Source organism: Hetaerina americana, unplaced genomic scaffold (genome assembly GCF_022747635.1).
Source record: "Hetaerina americana unplaced genomic scaffold, ioHetAmer1.1.p SCAF_10, whole genome shotgun sequence".
NCBI classification, from domain to species: domain Eukaryota; kingdom Metazoa; phylum Arthropoda; class Insecta; order Odonata; family Calopterygidae; genus Hetaerina; species Hetaerina americana.
Window position 1 is genome coordinate 67,604,447 of NW_027286070.1, and position 18,849 is coordinate 67,623,295.

General features: G+C 40.1%; 1 protein-coding gene across 1 annotated transcript in view; it reads right to left on the minus strand.

Moving 5' to 3' along the window:
• lft (Limb expression 1 family member lowfat) overlaps positions 1 to 18,849 on the minus strand; it is a 377,874-nt gene that overhangs the window by 16,410 nt on the left and 342,615 nt on the right. Inside the window, exons 3-4 of the mRNA XM_071598997.1 lie at positions 6,256 to 6,396; positions 249 to 418 (exon numbers count right to left, since the gene is read on the minus strand). Coding sequence (XP_071455098.1) covers positions 249 to 418; positions 6,256 to 6,396 — 311 coding nt within the window. The remainder of the gene's footprint in view (positions 1 to 248; positions 419 to 6,255; positions 6,397 to 18,849) is intronic.

Sequence of the window (18,849 nt, forward strand, 5' to 3'; positions counted from 1 at the left end):
GATCAGAGAAGTGTATAAAGCCGTGTTTCACTCGCCGAGTTTAATTCTGTACTGACAGAGAAGCTGTCGCCACCTAGGAGCCGATCACCGCACTTGATATGAACACAAAACACAGCACTCCTCCCAATGGAGCGACAACTCCACATTAATATAATAGATGCGCCGTTATATTGAGTGCACGGCAATTATCATTTTATTGCGATGCCATTGAGCAGACGGCATTCAACTGTCCGCGTCCCGTCTCTTACCTCGAGCACTGCCTCTCCCGCATCGCTCGTAAGCTGCCATTCCAGTGCAGGAGCTGGAATACGGTCATGAGTTCCTGGAATTCGAGCATTGTGCGACCTTTGTTGCTCTCCAACATGAAGCGAAAAGCCCCAATGCCCGTGTTTGGATTGTCCGCCTCCTCCGGGTCCCCCTGAGAATGTCAAACAGCAGAGATGAGTACTCATTCCTTCAAGTGAGACCTCGACACGTTCACTATGAATAATGATAAAGGTTTTACATGCCATCTATTCAAAGGATTCCCCTATTGTATTTCTCACGCGCTGAAGAATCACTTGACGAATAACACCTGAATGCTTTAGACATAACATTTTCAACATTATACATATGTATGGTTCGTCTAGACAACTAAATAAATCAAGAACATTGACTATAATTAACCGATCGAAGTTTCAATGGCTCAGCCACCATTATCAATATTTGGATCAATGCTATGACAGTGGGACTAACTGAGTCTCTCGGTTAATAGAAAAAGAATGAAAAGCTTTATCCTGTGCATGCATGACTCTTCTACATTGCTTTTTGAATAATTTACTGAGAATCATAAAAATGAATTTCCAATTAAGAATTAGTGCGCTCAGAATGCTTTATAATGCTGACCATTTCAAAAAAATCAACAAAATTTCAAACTTTTCAAATTAATGTTGACCATTTTCCTAAAAGCAAGAGTACAAATATAGTTAGTTCAACTCGACGCACGAGGGCATTTAGGAAAGGTTCTCGGAATCACCACTAGATGCCAGCGCTAGCGGAACGAGTTTCCCGCGTAGCAATAGGTAATCCTTTATGTTAAACACGTAAAGCGTCAGTTCTCCGCGAAGAGAACTCAATGGTGCGTCTCATATGTGACCTGTGGTGTGATCTCGTATATCTACACACGAAAGGAAAGAATAGATTTGCCTTGACTTTGTGATGAAAAGAGAAAAAATATATTGCATTCGCCATGAAAACAATTTTTGCGCTCTAATCATGTTTTATTCCAGATGTAAATCTTGGGGCTAAACTAGTACATTTACAGAGAAAATATGGGATCTAAGACAACTGGAAAATATACGCACTTATACGGAGTTGAGTGGAGACAGAGGGTCAATTACCCGACTCCTATAAAATTTTTTCCAACGTGTAGTTGTTTTTAATGAAATGCTGCCATTATTTCCAAATTTCATGAATAATCTAGCAATTTTTTAACATTTTAATTCAGTTTAAACATATTTGCCAAAATATATGACGAGACAAACTAAAACTAATAAAAATCATTTAGAACCGTTAGGAATTAACTCATATATGATAATAACGGTTACTTTAATAGAGTCGTCCGCTGGTGACCATAAAAATGTAGACATTTCAAACCATTAAAATCATTCATTATGAGCGGGAATCGAACTCGGTTCCCCAGGACTTCCAGCGGAGACCCTTACCTTATTAAGCTAACGAAGCGCCTTTTAGTAATGTGAATTTTTAAGTGCTCTCAAAAGATCAACATATCATGGCCAAGATATTATTACATGGAATTAACATTCATAATTTACTTCTACAGAGTAATTTCAATAACATACAAATCGTACTCTAGACCCAAGTAATGTACGGTAATCGAAAGGCTGCCGATGAAAATTAATAAAAAGATGGATTGCCTCGACTAGTACGATATTTCCCTTCCGTGCAGAAATAATAACAAGACCACACTATGGAATATTTTACATGTAATGCTTAATGTTGACGCTCATTAGTTTCCTAAATCAAGATTTTTCAGTTTAAGATAGCAAGTTTTTGTTCCGCGGTGGTAAAATCCACCACGCCGAGTGAAGAATGGACGCTGGAAGCAGTATCATCCTCGGCATGACAACAGTCGTCAAAACAAATTGCATTTCATGCAAAACGGGTGCTTTAGATAAATACAATGAAAATCTCAGATAAATACTTCAGGGAAAATTTTCCCTTGGGCACACAAAACGGCAAGGGAGGAAATGGAATAAAATGTGTTTAAAATATACGTGCATGCATAAAACAAGGTTGCGAAAATCTACACGTCCGCAGGGAGAGAAAAAATGAAATACAATTTTAATGAAAGGGTCCTTTTAAATTTTCTCCCTCCCGATCCAAAAAGCAGCAAGGGATGCGATAAAAGAAAATCACAAAACACTTCCCTCCACCCGGAGAAATCCATCGTCGCTTTTTTTTTTTAAACCCTTCAAACGGAGGCATCCGAGACGCCTTACAAATACCCCGTGTAACGACTGGGGGAGATATGTATCCTCCCCCACTCCCACTACCCACGGGAGAGATCTTCACCCCCCCCCCCTAAGACCACCTTCCGCCGTGACCATCACGTGGAAAGATAAGTCCCGACACGCAGAGTGGCGTAATTTTCACCAATGTAATTCTGCGGTGAGCGACAGAGAAGGGAGAGAGAGAGAGAGAGTGAGTGAGCTGGGTGACGGATCCGTCCCCCTGGAGACAGATAGGTCTCTCCACCTCTGGGGTGATTCCTCTTTTTTAAAGAGCCCTCTTAAGGTCTAGAGGGGAAGGAGAGGAGGGAAGGGGTTAGGCCGGGAGTTGGGGAAAGAAGGGTCCATTGGGCTGCAGCGCGGGTGGGGGGGGGGCGGGAGAGGCGACGGGGAGAAAGGGGTATCTCCACGGCGGCTTCTGAACCGGTTCCCTTCCTTCCCACTCCAAGCACATCATCCCAACCCCTTCCACACTCGGGATATTGCCCCTTCTTTTCTTGTACGCTGCTCTGCGCGAAAGACCAGGGGGAAAAGAAGGGGTCGGCGGAGAGGGAGGGGGAGGCAAAGAAGTAATAGAGGAAGAGAGACACACCCCTTCTCTTTAAACCCCCCCCCCGCACTCCTCCCAGTCATTTTATCTCCACCCCTCCACTTCGCTTTTCTTTCGAAAGCTCCACTCCCGTGAGAGATTCCCTTCTTGCTCACCCATTCTGCCCTCCCCCCACTTCAAAGGGGGGGCCCTTTGACCCCGATCGCGCGTGGAAGAGGAAGACGGGGCGGGATAAAGGCCTCCCACGCATGATTATCTCGCTCATTATGCTGGTATCAATCGCTCAAAATTTCCGCGCCGCCGCCACCTCTCCCACGTCCTCCTCAGTCCGAGGAGTGCCGTCGATTTGCGGCGGCGAGGGCACGCGATGCGGCGGAGGCCCGTGAGGACGTGCATCGGTGGACCGCGCGCCACCGCCTCCCGAAAATCACTTGCGCCTTCCCACTGCCTCCCCCACTACCCGAGGGGTTGGGCCACCCCGGAGACACGCCCACAACACGACGACAAAATCCGACGCAGAAACTACCACCACGATACTACGGTTTTGGAAGAAAATCCGATCACGAAAAAATAAAAATTGATTTGAGCACAGAATGACTGCATACGGTTGTCAAAAGTAAAATTAATGAAATAAGAACTAATCAAAGAACACGCCATGGTACCATCAGCCTATTCTAATTGTTTCATCAGACTTATGGAAGACGAGTAGACTGTAACCCACCAATATTACCTTCCCTATGTTAATTATCTAAACCCCTAACATGCCCTTCATCTAACACTATTTTTTGTTCCATGTACCTTTTCAACGTTCATCTACCTCGTGGTTTTTTTAACTTCATTTTAATTTCTTGCCTACGTTCCTAATCTTTCACACGGTCAAACAACAGTATAATCATATCTTTGGCTCCAAAACGTTCATTTAATGATCTCTTCAAGTTGAAGATTCGCGATGAATATGATATTTTTGTAACACCAGCAAAGCTCAACTGACAAATTGTTGTCACTTTCAGCCAACAATCACAGTACAAACTGAGACCAATAATCCGAATACAATGCGTAATAGCACAAACACGATAAATGATGTTGAGTTGTTGAAAAAGCATGTTTCACAACGACTTCGAACTGGTGACTATGCTCTATGCATTACTGAAGTCGATTACCCTCTTTGGCACCGAGTTGAAATTCGTTGGGTAATTGCTGTGCGGCCTGCGCTCATCTAATCCGCGCAAGGTTTTTTGCGCAAACGCTTCCAGTTTGATTATCAGTTGGATTTCTGCGAAGAAGTGGACGTCCTAAGCCTGCTCAGTCTCTCAAATCGAAAATATGTTATGAAAATTGATAATGAATTATTTTCGGTATTACATATGATGACATTGAAATTTAATTGAATGCATCGCTAAAGGGGCGTGGTAATTCAGTGGGTAGAACTCCGGGCTACTGAAAGGAGGGTCTTGGTTCGATTCCGGATGATTCCTATGGGTACTGTCAGCATGAATCGCTGAGTGGGTTTCCGGGCACCAGGTCTCTCCGGGAAACCATAGAGCACACTGGGAATGGAACCATGATGGGTGAATTTAATTCGTCTTTCGGGCTTAGGTGAGCTATATATCCTCACCTCTCAAACAAACCTTCGGGTTGATTACTGGTGATTCGTCTTGTACGTTTAGCCTAAACGATATCATGGCGTGGACTTCTCCTCAGTTACCCTCTAACATAGAAATAGAAAACGAAGCCACACAATAAAGATGAAGTCGCTGCAAAAATGTTTGGAGTTAGTGGAGGCAAACGGAAAGAAATAAAATGTACCAAAACATCAACTCTATGTACATGGAGAAATACATACGAGTACAATTCGAAAAAGCTGCATTCAAAACAGCAGCAGAATTCCCTCTCCCTCCCAATCTATGACGTTTAGGTAAAGCATTTTAATGTCAGACATTTTAATGATAATAAAAAGAATATAAAATGTAAGGCTTATTGAAGTTAAATTGATTGTAATGAAAACTGCGAGCCAAATAAATCCATACTTACAACTTCGTGAAAAAGAATTCCTTCGCTTTCCATAATCCAAAATCCTCGTACTTGATGAAACATTACCCTTCAAGACTTTAAGACTAAAATGTTCAGCATTAAGATTACTAACATCAAATTCCCTAAAAGTAGTCTTAACTACGTAAGTCATTACGCTAATTAATAAAAAGCATACAATTATTTTCTAAAAGTATCTATATGGAAATAAGGATCAATGAGTAACTTAAATTTAGCCCATTAATACATATTTTTTCAGCCATTTATGCACATGGGCATATCGGCTAAAGGCATACTATAAATAGTTTTCAATCATGTTTCATCTCTGCCCAACACTAAAACAGAGGTAATTGTGTAAACAAGATTATTACAATATGACTATTTCCTCATGACAATATCAAAATGTATAATTCAATATTTTACAATGATGTTTTAAGGATTGCGGGAAGGTTACTACACGGGCATATTGAAGAATATATATATATATATATATATATATATATATATATATATATATATATATATATATATATATATATATATACTTTCGTAGACGTAACACGGAAGTGCCGAATAGTACAACACACAGTAACACACAATATAGAAACACAAAAAAAGAACACTCACACGTTGTTTCTTGATATTTCGACGGAAACAATCCGTTTACATCTGAAGATATAGAAGTAATGCATATATATATGAGTAATGCATAGATATAGAAGTAAGCATTACTATACTTTATTATAACATCAACGTATATAGCATTACTACATACATATATATATATATATATATATATATATATATATATATATATATATATATGTATGTATATATATTACAGACTAAAATATGGCTTTGATATTTATTTGAGAATTGCCATATATAACACAATGTTGCAGGACTATATGACTCCATCTCAGGTTAAATCATCTCTTTCGAACTTTGTATTGAATCATGAATTACTCTTCAATCGTTATCGGCTACGTATTTAAAAAAAAGTGAGTTAATACACTAGCTTTAATGCAATTAGCAGTAATATTAATCGTGGATGGCCTCCCTTAAAACATTCTCTGTGCACCTGTTAGGTCATAAGCTTCGGTGCGAAGTTAATAGCAAAAATGCTTAAGAGTAGAGGCCGTTGTGAGGTTGACTTATTTCATTTACCTTAAAAGAAGCTCTCGCTTCCGCCACAGCCCTTTCAATGAAGTCATCCGAGATGCGGCGGGATGGATGCTCGTTGAATACGGAGTTCATGAGTGCTATCTTTGCGGCGCTCCTCCTCGCCTCCGCCTTCGTCGGACAGTTCTGCGATGGAAGAAGAAAGAGAGGGTGAGCCGATGAAAGCAATTTCCCAACAACTTTTAAATCTCGCGCCAACTGGATCCGCTGTTGATAGGGGGCACTCAGGAAACTCGTCAGCATATTCTACCTTTTGACAACTCGTCCCACGCAACTAGGTCGAGCTCACTTTTGGCGCTAAGGGAATTATTTAGACCCCGCGCTACGTCCACTGGTAAGACCCCTCGGATAGATGGACAGATAGAGGTCTTTATTTGGGCGGAATCGAGACCAATCACTCCCTCCTTCCATTTAACCCATCGTCGTATACATACAATATTACGTATGCAATTTATAATTATATGCATACATACACATCAATACATACATACAGACGGGTTTACATTATGCACAGATTTCCACGTCGAAATATATATATATATATATATATATATATATATATATATATATATATATATATATATATATACAAAAATAGTCTCTTTTTTGTGTGTTTCTGTGTTTTTGTCAGTGTCCACTAGTGCTAAGTGTTATACATTATAATTCACGTCCGTGAGACTTTCAAAAAGTGTTTTATATATATATATATATATATATATATATATATATATATATATATATATATATATACATTCAAACACGAAATCCCGCCAAACGGCGAATAAATACTCATATATACAGAAACATATATAAGGAAAAGGGATAGGAACACGTATAAAGGACGAACACAATAGAGGTGGGGAAGGCGGAATCGAACGGATCACAAGAGTAAAAATATTTCCTCAACCGGGACTCGAACACCGGATCTTTCCACTTGCCGGGCGGATGCTCTTAACCACTTGAGCTATCGAGGATATGTAATTTACCCTGAGATCCGTGGGTCTTATATGTCGCCAAGCGCCCCGATTCTTTAGCCAAGAGATGGCGTCAGGGGGCTGTTTCACCCACCAAAGGAGAAATAGACAATACACAAGAGGAAAGGAGTGTGGTTAGATCCCACATATCCTCGATAGCTCAAGTGGTTAAGAGCATCCGCCCGGCAAGTGGAAAGATCCGGTGTTCGAGTCCCGGTTGAGGACATATTTTTACTCTTGTGATCCGTTCGATTCCGCCTTCCCCACCTCTATTGTGTTCGTCCTTTATACGTGTTCCTATCCCTTTTCCTTATATATGTTTCTGTATATATGAGTATTTATTCGCCGTTTGGCGGGATTTCGTGTTTGAATGTGTATTTGGCCAATGTGGCTCATCTCTTTCTTCTGGCTATGCGTGCCACGAAACGCACTGTTCTTTTCCTGTATGATGTTGTATGAATTCTAACCACTGTCCTTTCCTCTTGTGTATTGTCTATTTCTCCTTTGGTGGGTGAAACAGCCCCCTGACGCCATCTCTTGGCTAAAGAATCGGGGCGCTTGGCGACATATAAGACCCACGGATCTCACGGTAAATTACATATCCTCGATAGCTCAAGTGGTTAAGAGCATCCGCCCGGCAAGTGGAAAGATCCGGTGTTCGAGTCCCGGTTGAGGAGATATTTTTACTCTTGTGATCCGTTCGATTCCGCCTTCCCTACCTCTATTGTGTTCGTCCTTTATACGTGTTCCTATCCCTTTTCCTTATATATGTTTCTGTATATATGAGTATATATATATATATATTTATATATATATATATATATATATATATATATATATATATATAATATCTGCGAAATGGAACGCTCTTCGGCGACGCACAAATATGTAAAAACACAGATGTAGATTTTTAGAATATAGAGACACAAAGAAAGGACACTCACAATTTGTTATTTGACGTCAAATAACAAATTGTGAGTGTCCTTTCTTTGTGTCTCTATATTCTAAAAATCTACATCTGTGTTTATATATATATATATATATATATATATATATACATATATATATATATATATATATACACACACACATCCATATATACATACATGTACATTTATAAATTAAGTATAGGATAAAACGGTGGATCAGATAGAAAATCATTTTCTCTCTGCAAGATTCGCGGTCTAAATAAAGGCAGGGTGCAAAATATCAAGGGTTTTGAAGCTCACACCTAGTTGTCACCCACCCTTTATTTAAAGAGCAGGTAAACAGATAAAATCAAAACATCATACATCCACACGATTAAATGCTGTTGTCCTATGAACCACGCCCAAATGGTGGATCGCGATAGATTATGATAATCAAACGTTCATTAACAGATCTTAACTTACAATAGTCATAGATGGATTACATTCTCCAATTATCTGTATTTTATATTAATGCAATTAAACTGGCGGAAAAAGATTTCGGGAGCACAGGGCAGCATGTAGACTTGGAGATTGAACGAGTGCATATTTGATAAACATACATGAAATATAATGTGTTGTATATAATAATATATGTAATGTAATATAATATTATGTATTCATCAAAAATAATAATGGTAATAAACAAATGCCCGTTTTATTCGTACTTACCAAGATCATGGTGGAATTAAAGCAGAATTACCTTGGTTAGTTCATAAGTCCTTTTTGTGAATTCGGTTCTGCAATCGATAGCTTCCTAGGTCTAGTTTCACATTTTCAAAGGCATTGTCAAAAATCTAATTGCAAGGTTCTCGCAATCTTTTCCAGCAAATAATGGTTTCTGATCTAAATTTAAACAAATTTGTCGAAATAAGTGGTTTTTTAAATGTAATATACTTTATGGATTTGGCAATAATTTACAGTAAGGAGAGAAGATAAGAATATTTAACGGAGAAAAGATTGCATTGGTAAAAAAAATTTAAAGAACTCTGTAGAAATATTTACATAATTGGAAAGAAAAGCCCAGGCCATTTTCAAAATATCATTCGAAAGCAACGTGAATCATAAAATGAACGATAAAATCAATAATTACCATGGCGTCTACATCTAAAACAAATTATTTGACGTAGATATGGAGTTTAGATACAGACATGTTGTTTAGGTTAATCTGGTGAGAACTTCAATATATAATCATACCAAACCTAGTGTATTCATTCAACCCAAACATAGACAAGAACGATTTGTTGAGGACAAAATATTTTTATTCAATTTACCCAGGGAAATCAAAAGCCTGGACAACCGTTCCAACTGAAATACACTTAACCATTGAATAACTACAACTAACACAAAAACATTTAAGCATCAAATACATTTTGACTAAAAGCTCTATTGATTATTCCCAAAGACACACACTTACACACATATATATACTATGTATGTGTGTGTAAAACAGGAATCAACCGTAAGGTCGGTTTGGTAGGTGGGGATATTCAATGTCCTCTGCGCGTAAACACGCGGTGCGCCGTCGTGTAGGTGTCAAAATGGTCCAGTTTCCCGTGAATTCGTTGATATAATATCAAGATGTTAAATGGAAAACTGTACATAATATGTACTTTGAGGGATCCGGATTTGAATGGGATAAGGGTCATCTTTTCAGAAAAAGGCCACTCAGCACTTTGAGGAAGGCTGCTTCATGAAATTCTGATCGCACCCACCTCTTGCTCGGTCTGCAGTCACTTGAGTGGTCCGACTACCACAGAAGCATGCCTGGATTCACCCCAAGGGTTTCAAAATCTTGTTTGTGAAAAACATATCAGGGTCAAAAACTAATTGCCTTCTTGTGGAGGGAGAATGTTACAAAAATCCATTTCATTTACTCAAGGGCAAACTTCACATGCAATACTTCAAGGGCAAAGCCTTGCATACAAATAAGGGGTCTTACGATTCGGAGATGAGGTCGCATTGAGTGGATAAAACCGTACCAAATAGATTGCGAGCCCAAAGATTTAAATATACAGGGTCCCTCCCAAAAAGTAAATAAAACGATTTTCCTGGCGAGGTGGACGACTGTAGTGGGACGATTTCGTGCGGGAAAAATGGTGAGAGGTTTCCGAAAAGCAACGCAACCCGTGTCAGTTGTCTTCGGCCCCTTAAAGTGTGAGGGTCTCTGCTAGACTAGACCGCTGTTCGAGCTTCGCGTTACGAATACGCGATGTCACTTTCCATGGAGCAACGATTACCCCATAAAATTTTGTGCTAAACTCAGAAAATCGACTTTGGAGAATATGACCACGGCTAAGGATGCTTATGGAGATGGAGAAATGTCCCTAAGATGGAGATAGTTGTCTGCTTGCACGGGATGTCCCGGGAGGGTAGAGAGGAGGATGACGATGAGGAATGTCCTGGACATCCATCGACAACACAGTGTGATGAAAATGTGCAAAACGTGGGACACATACTCAATTCTGATTGACCCCAAGTGCCAGAATATTAGCAGAAGAGAGTAATATTCAGAAAACCAGTGTCATGCATTCTTATAGAAGGTGTAGCCATGACGAAGGTGTGTAAAGATGGACCCCAAGGTGCTGCTGTCAGAAGACTGCTTGCGTGAAAATCTTACCTTAGGCCTTACATTGGACCACCGCGAAAGTGACCCGAATTTTTTAGAATAAGTAGTTTCTGGTGACGAGACATGGGGTTTTGAGTACGACCCAAGTAAAAGTACCATATTTGACCACTGGAGTATGTCAAAGAGGCCGTGACGAGGTGCCTAAACGAGATTCCCGTCGACGCCGCCCAGGAAGCGTGCCAGAAGCGTGGCAGAGGCGCTGGCATCGGTGTGTTTATGCAAAAATGTTTTTGTCTTGAAGCGTTTTAGTAATTTGTACTTATATCTGCAATATAAATTTCCCCCGATTAATTCTACTAATTTTTTGGGACACCACCATACACGATTTCCGATACCTTTATTCACTATTACGACAAAGATGATGCCTAAATTCAATGACTTTGGCTTTCGTGGCAAATAATGTTTTGATAAATGGTTTTGGTTTTAACTTGTACGGGCCCTATGGAATTTATTCGCGATATAAAAGCTCATCGTGGTCTTCTGATCATCACTATCAAGGTCTAAACATTTTCGCTGAATTGTTTCGCTTCCACGCGCCCAGGGATAACCGCGGAGGTTATATATAAGGGATGGTCGATCGACGTTTTTGCAATGTTGACTTTGAGTTAAAAAGCACTTATTTTTCTCAAGGCTTGGTGATGCTATATTATCCTTCTTTCCATTTTATACCTCATCCACGTCTTCACCTTTCTTACCGGATAGGTTGCGAATTCTCAAGAATCGCATTTCTCTATTGCTCCCTCCTGAACTTCAGAGTGAATCCAACTACTGCTCAACAAATCTTATTTCAATAATTCCGATATTGCAACAATTTCAGAGTGTAAAAATAATTCACCTTGACCGGGATGTGAACCCGGATCCCTCAATGTCCGGTCGAGTGCTTTAGCCAGTTAAATGTTTGGGAAATTTTGGTTCGAACCCCGGTCAAGGCGAATGATTTTTACACTCTGAAATTGTTGCATTGAAATGCACAATAGCGGATGTCTCCGTTAAAAGTTAGTGTTGCGGCATCTCCCGCAGTTTCTTTGGAATTCCGACATTTATTTACGCATCACCAATATTTACTTTATGAAATTTTCTTCCATCTTTTCCACCTCGGTGTTCCCAGGGACTCTGTTATATTTTTCGTACGACAAATTCCAAGCTATTCCACAAATGCAATGTTATAGGGGTTAACACCTCTTCCTCAGTTCTAACATTTTCTTCCCCATTTCAAAGATTCGAGCCTTCACGAGAACTTCGCGGTCAACGAATGATGCATGAGTCAAGGGAAGCGGTGGCGAAGGCGATGAAAGGGCACACGGCCCGAAAGTTTGACGCAGCTGAAGAATGTTACTCAGTGCCTCTTCATAAGAACTGTTATCCTAGGTCATGTTATGAAAAGGTGCTCCTACGCTCTACGATATCTCTCTCGACGACTGGCGTCCCAAGTCACCCCAAAAAGGCTATATCATCAATCCCCAGCGTACGCCCCACACATTCCGGAAAACGTGGAAAAAAAGTGAGCAAATCGACATCGCGAAACATTCCTTGCCGAGATGAGAACGGATCGCAAGGAAGAGACAACAAGGGAGTATAATTCCAGTCGGGCCGTTTAAATTATCCCTCCCCAGTAAATCAACAACAGCCAATGCCTCTTCCCTTGGGCGCGCCAAGGGAAGAGGCAGAAGGTATTATTGCCATCAAGAGCTCACCGGATCGGAACAATGGTCTCTCCCACCAATTGGAACGCCGCGACATAATTAATACACTCCTTGCAATCCGGTTCATCATTAATAAATATCCCAGGCCGCTCTCGAGCGCCCCCTACCCCACCACCACCTCTTCCTCCACCCACCCCATTCCATTCCATTACGCGCGCATAACTTCATTGTGGAATATCTCGGCATCTCTCCTCGCGTAAACATTCCCAGGAGTCGCTCGGTTAGTTACGCAGGGGGAACTGGTTTCGCATTGTTGCAGAACTGAGGCGCAAAGCAGAGGGGAGGGGTCAGAGGAGGAGGGGTGGAGTGGGGTGGGCGGGGGAAAATAATAATTCATACTTCGCGGAGGGGTGGGCGTGGGGGTGGAATGGCCAGGTGACCAATGGGGAAGAATTCTCCCCCGAGCCCCACAACACATGCTACCGCCGGATTCGACCCTAGGCGGCGCCCCCCCCCCTCATCGGATGAGGGTGGGGGCGGAGGGGACGTGGGCTCTTGCAGTGGCTGCCCCCGGAGCATAGTGACACTAGGCACCAGAGGTGGGATTTTCTGATCATTTCAATGAGCCGATTCATCTGATTTGGTTCATTTCGATGACTCGATCTTTCAAATCGTTCATATGGAACCAAGTTACCACAATGAACCAAATCCATTGGTGGACTTGGTTAATATTGAACCTAAATCACGGACAAAATCCCCAAATGGCGATTGAACAGCAGCTTGGCCGCGATGTATGAGGGAAAACATTTCGCAATTTTTTGCGATAAAATTGATTTTTGTAGATTGGTTGTACATAAAACGTTACTGTTACTTTCCCCCCATTGGAATTGGTTAGTGAATACATCATAGACGCAAATGTTTGTTGGAGATACCATTTTTGTTTGTGATAGGTTTAATAGCTAATATTAATCTTGACAACATTTCTCTTTAATGATTAAAATTTAGTCTTTGGATTTTTTACCAAATAATTCGGTGCTTGGGTTAGGCACTATGATTCGCGTAGTGCAATTATCCCGGTGGAAGTCTGGCACTATATGAAAACCCTTTCCTCGTAAACAAAATTTCAATCCACAAATGCTGGGGCTATATCTCAGCTGATATTTGTGCTATCCGTTATGAACCCTGCAGTTAATTGGTCCTGATTTAGCTGATCTTCCCAGTGGGTAAGCACTGAATGCACCTGCCAACCTATTAAGTCACTGACGCCAGAGAATGTTGAATAAGGACTATGCATGCATTTCAGTCCAGAATTAATATTTCATATTAATGCTCCCAAGGACATCAAAAACATCCTATTATTATTCATTTAAATTAATGACTGTAAATTGCATTGGAATGTTTCCAATAAATGTTCAACAGTCTTCTTCGATTTGTGGTTTGGTGGTGTTAGATTGAGACTGATTCTAGAAGTTTACTCATGGTAAAACCAAAAGAATATAATTTTTGTATTGATTACGTCATTAATGCTGCTAGAATTAATCATTCATACTAACGCCGAAATATTTCATTTGAAGACATAAATTAATTAGAAATTTCATGATGTAAAATCATTTCCTTGACAGGGACTCGAACCCGAATCCACTCTATTTCTGACGGAATACTTCAACCCATTGAGCAAACGAGGGGATCTCTTACACCGGAAGTGTCCAATTAGCCAAGGAATCGACGAATATTTTCATACCCTTGAGTTTGAAGGACAAGAGGAGAGGATTAAAAATACTTAATAAAAACTTTTAAATGATGTGCGACAGATATTCTTCAGGGAGTGGTGTGGGACCCAAGATAATATTTCCACTGCAGAATCGGCAAAAAATAATATAATGGGAAATCAGCGGCTGTCTCTACTGAGAATTCATCAGTCAGTAGAAGCCAGGATGCACAATCAGCAACATCAAGTTCGTCTGAAGGCTTTTGGAGGAATCAACAGCAAGAAAAAAAATTGAGACAGTCCAAAAACTGCTGCAGCCATTTTAGAAATGGTTTAATATTTCAATGACCTCCATCTGCTCATGATTATACGAGGGTCATCCGGAAAGTAGTACCCGTTCGTGCCGCATGAAGTGCTGACGACGCGAGTAGCCGCCGGACGAGGTCAGATAGCTTCAGTGGCTTGTCTGCCTTCTCTGAGCCAAGTTGCGTGACGCTAGCATTGCCTGTGTTGTTTCTGTGATTGTTTACAATGTTTAAACAAATTGAGAACGCCGCCAGTTGTGAAGTGAGGGCAGTGATTAAATTCCTCAATGCAAGAAACGTTCGCCCATGTGATATTCATCGCCAATTAAAGGAGGTGTATGGAGACAATGTAATGGACGAGTCGTCTGTTCGGCGGTGGTGTCGCAACTTCAACATGGGGAGGGGGGACACACACGACGATGAGCGTTCGGAGAGACCGTCTGTCATTACAGACCAACTGGTGAGCTCAGTTGACGAATTCGTGAGGAACGATCGGCGCGTCACAATTGATGACATCTGTGAGCATTTTCCCAATGTTTCTCGAACAATTGTTCATGAAATTGTTAAACACCATCTGCATTATGCAAAAATTTGTGCAAGATGGGTCCCTCGCGTATCTCAATGAGCTGGCGGCGAAGGACTATGCAGCAGGAATACAGAAACTTGTCACACGTTATGACAAATGCCTTAATTTGCTTGGAGATTATGTTGAGAAGTAGTTTAAAGTATCCTCTTTCAAATAAAATTTTTTATGTTTGTTAATATTTACTTTTGTGTCTTTAATTCACGAACGGGTACTACTTTCCGGATGACCCTCGTAGATTACAGAGGCAGTGAAAAAATCGAGGGTTACATCCACGACCTTTTTTCGGGTATGAACAGAAGGTTGTACATAATTGAATATCCAATTAAAGAATATTTTTCTAAGCAGGAGCAGCTCTTCTGGGAAGGAGGAGTCTGAAGTCAATTAGGTCCTAAAATACTAAGAAAAAGTACTGAATATGAAGTCAACAGTGTAATGATTATAGTTGGAAACATTTGAAACTGCCGACTCATTTTAAATGAAAGCCAAATTAATTTTGCCGTGCGAGCAGATTAACAGTTGAGGAACACAATTAAAAATATAATACGAATTCAGATGTGTGAACTTTTATTCATTGCTATTCCTTTTTGCCAAAAAATATTGAAGACTTGTCTTTTGTTGTTGTTTTCATATTTTTTCATCAAGAAGACAAAAGCGTCCAGGATCTCTGTAAAAGTTTTCATTACAGAGCTTATCCATGCATTTTCTGGTCAACTGCTAGTGCCAAAGCTAATAAATTCACTCAAATCGTCTGTTACATTAGAAAAAAATCCTGGATAATTGCCTGAGCATTATATTCCAACTTGAATAGATTTTTTTCTGCAATCGAAGCAATTTATAACGGTGCCAAAATTCACAATATATCCCTGTTCGGGCAATAATTTTCAAAAATTATTATCTGACACCCATTATGAGTATGAGAGTCCTATGGGGGCTCATGTTTTCCTTTTTAAATGTAAAATCACGTGGCATAAAGATTTTTTTCAAAGTGTATCGGATGAGAGAAAAATGTTTTCGTTTGGCGCGAGATTTCAACTGCTCGGAGGTTTTTTTTCGCCCCCGTTACCGTTCTAGGGATATCACCCAGAGCTCATTTGGCCCTTTTCTCACACTTCCTCCTCATTTTCTCTGTGCTTAGTTACTATTCAAAAATCACTCAAGAAATAAATAACTTATTGTCGGAGCTTGGAGATGAAACGTTCTTCGATAAACTAGTAATGTTTCTCATTATTTTTGTTCTTTTGAAGCGTGAACGAGGGATATATAATTGGAGTCACAAAATTCATGCTGACGAATCGTTCTTGTGAACGATTCGTTCGTACTTGAATCGGTCAGGGAGGGATGCTTCAACTATGAGATGGGCCTTTATCGTTTATATAAGTACACCCATGAATGAAATAATTCCATGAAATATGAAGAATAAAAGTTATGATATTCAGTGGCAACAATGTGAGACTACTGAAGAGGAGCGTTTTGTTTCCTTGTCGTCCAGAATTCCACACAGCCGGAAAAAGCATGATGTCCTTGCTAGTAGTACTTACCAGCAGAGAGGTAGAGTGAAAACTTACATCTCTTAAATACCCATGACCTGATGAAGGAAAACGATCATATTGAAACTAAAATAATACTAAAAATGTCTTCTAGACTAATGTCACTCTATCAGTATTCAGTAAATGCTAGCCACCACGAACCTGGTATATTTTTATGAATAAAAAGTTCGCACTAGCAGAATTTTCCCATTTCTATTTTATGGCGCATTGCTACCAGAAGTTTTTTATGTTAATAAATAACATATAGCATAAGTTAGTATAAATAGTGCCCAGTAAATTAGTATAAATAATAAATTGGTGCCCAGTACCTTGCCTTCAATTCACCATAGGCACCATAGGTTGTAGTAGAATTTTCATTTACTTAGACTAATTGCAATTAAAGCACCTAGTGCATGTACACGAATTTCCTTTGGGTTCTTCTACTCATATGGATATATGACGTAACACACACTTTATTCTCAACAAACAACGAAAATGGACAGATAACACTTTTATGACAATCGTGGCCACATGGAAAAAATGAAATGGAACCAGAAAGTCCAACCCTTGCAGACTTTTAGCAGCACTGGAGAAAGCAACGCTTTGTTCTTCAAAAATATCAGTGATCAAGGTCCCAACAAATTTTTTACCGACACCTCAACACGCCTTAGCAAAACCTTAAAAAAATGGCAGCGCCTTCCTTCGGTTTTACTTCAGGAATACAGTTAGCTAACGACAAGGAACAAAGAATTATTAGAAAGGTAGAAAAATTATATATTTTTGAAAAATGCGCTCTACATAAAGTAAAAGTCCATGCGTTACAGCTCATACATTTAATAACCAATGAAAAAATCACAATGGCTTAATCTGTCTAAAGGAATAATTAGTCAAAGAAACAGTACCTATAAACCCTCTAGAGAGAGCGGTAAAAATTGGCATTCCACCACAAAAAAATTGCCCATTGTGCCTTTTTCTTTCTTCTTTTTTAAACATTTCGTCACTTTCTTAGTATGATAAAACGCAGATTTTGGGAACCAAAGTCATGAAATATCGATTTTAAAATTTCCAGACACCATTAAGCTGGTTTTATATTTAAACAGTTTTGAGAAAATCAAGGGTTTCCTGGAGCATCATATAGGGTGTTCGAATAGTGAGCCCTATTTTTGCCTAACATCCATTCTCGTTTGCCTAATATTCTCCCCTCTATTACAGTCTTCAACATCCCTCTGCTGATCAATACGCCCTTCATCTATTTTTCCTGCCTCTTTAGGATTTCTCCCAGCAATCAATCCCCTCTCCTCTCCCACCATGCCTAGCACTTCCTCATTTGTTTTCTTCTCTCTCCATTTCACCTTCTCCATTCTTCTCCACACCCACATTTCAAAAGCCTCCAATCTACGTCTATCTTCCTGCTTCAATGACCACGTTTCCGCGCCGTACATAGCTACGCTCCATATCAAAGTTTTTACGAGTCTTTTCTTAATATCCTTACTCAGCGCCCCATTTATCAACTCCCTCCTCCTTCTAAAAGCCTCTTTGCCCAGCGCTATTCTTCTCCTTACGTCCTTACTACTTTGACCGTGTTGGTCCAAAACACTACCGACATACGTAAACTGTTCTATCTGCTCTAGTTTTTGCCCTCCTATTTTAATGCTTAGCTTAGCCTTTTTCTTTCTAGAAAATCGCATAACCTTTTTTTTTATTAATATTGATTCTCATCCCATACCTGTCGCACTAAATTTCCGATTCACTCAGCAATGCTTGCAACCTCTTGGCTGACTGACAAACTAAAACTTGGTCATCAGCAAACCTAACTGATTTTACGAATTCCCCGCCCACTTTCATTCCTACCTCCAGGTCTTCCCATGCCTCTTTAATCATTTAGCACTGCTTTGACCGTGTCGGTTCGAAACACTTCCGAGATTCGTAAACTGTTCTACCTGCTCTATTTTTCGCTCTCCTATTTTAATGTTGAGCTTAGTCTTTGTATTTCTGGAAAACCGCATAAGTTTCGTTTTGTTTACATTTATTTTCATTCCATAGATATTGCACTGAATTTCCAATTTACTCAGCAATGCTTGCAACTCCTTGGCTTACTGACAAATTTAAGTTTGGTCGTCAGCAAGCCAAACTGATTCCATAGATAGCCCAACGACTTTCAACCCTATCTCCAGTTCTCCCCATGCCACTTTAATCATATCCTCCACATATACATTGAGCAGCACTGGTGATAATAAACAACT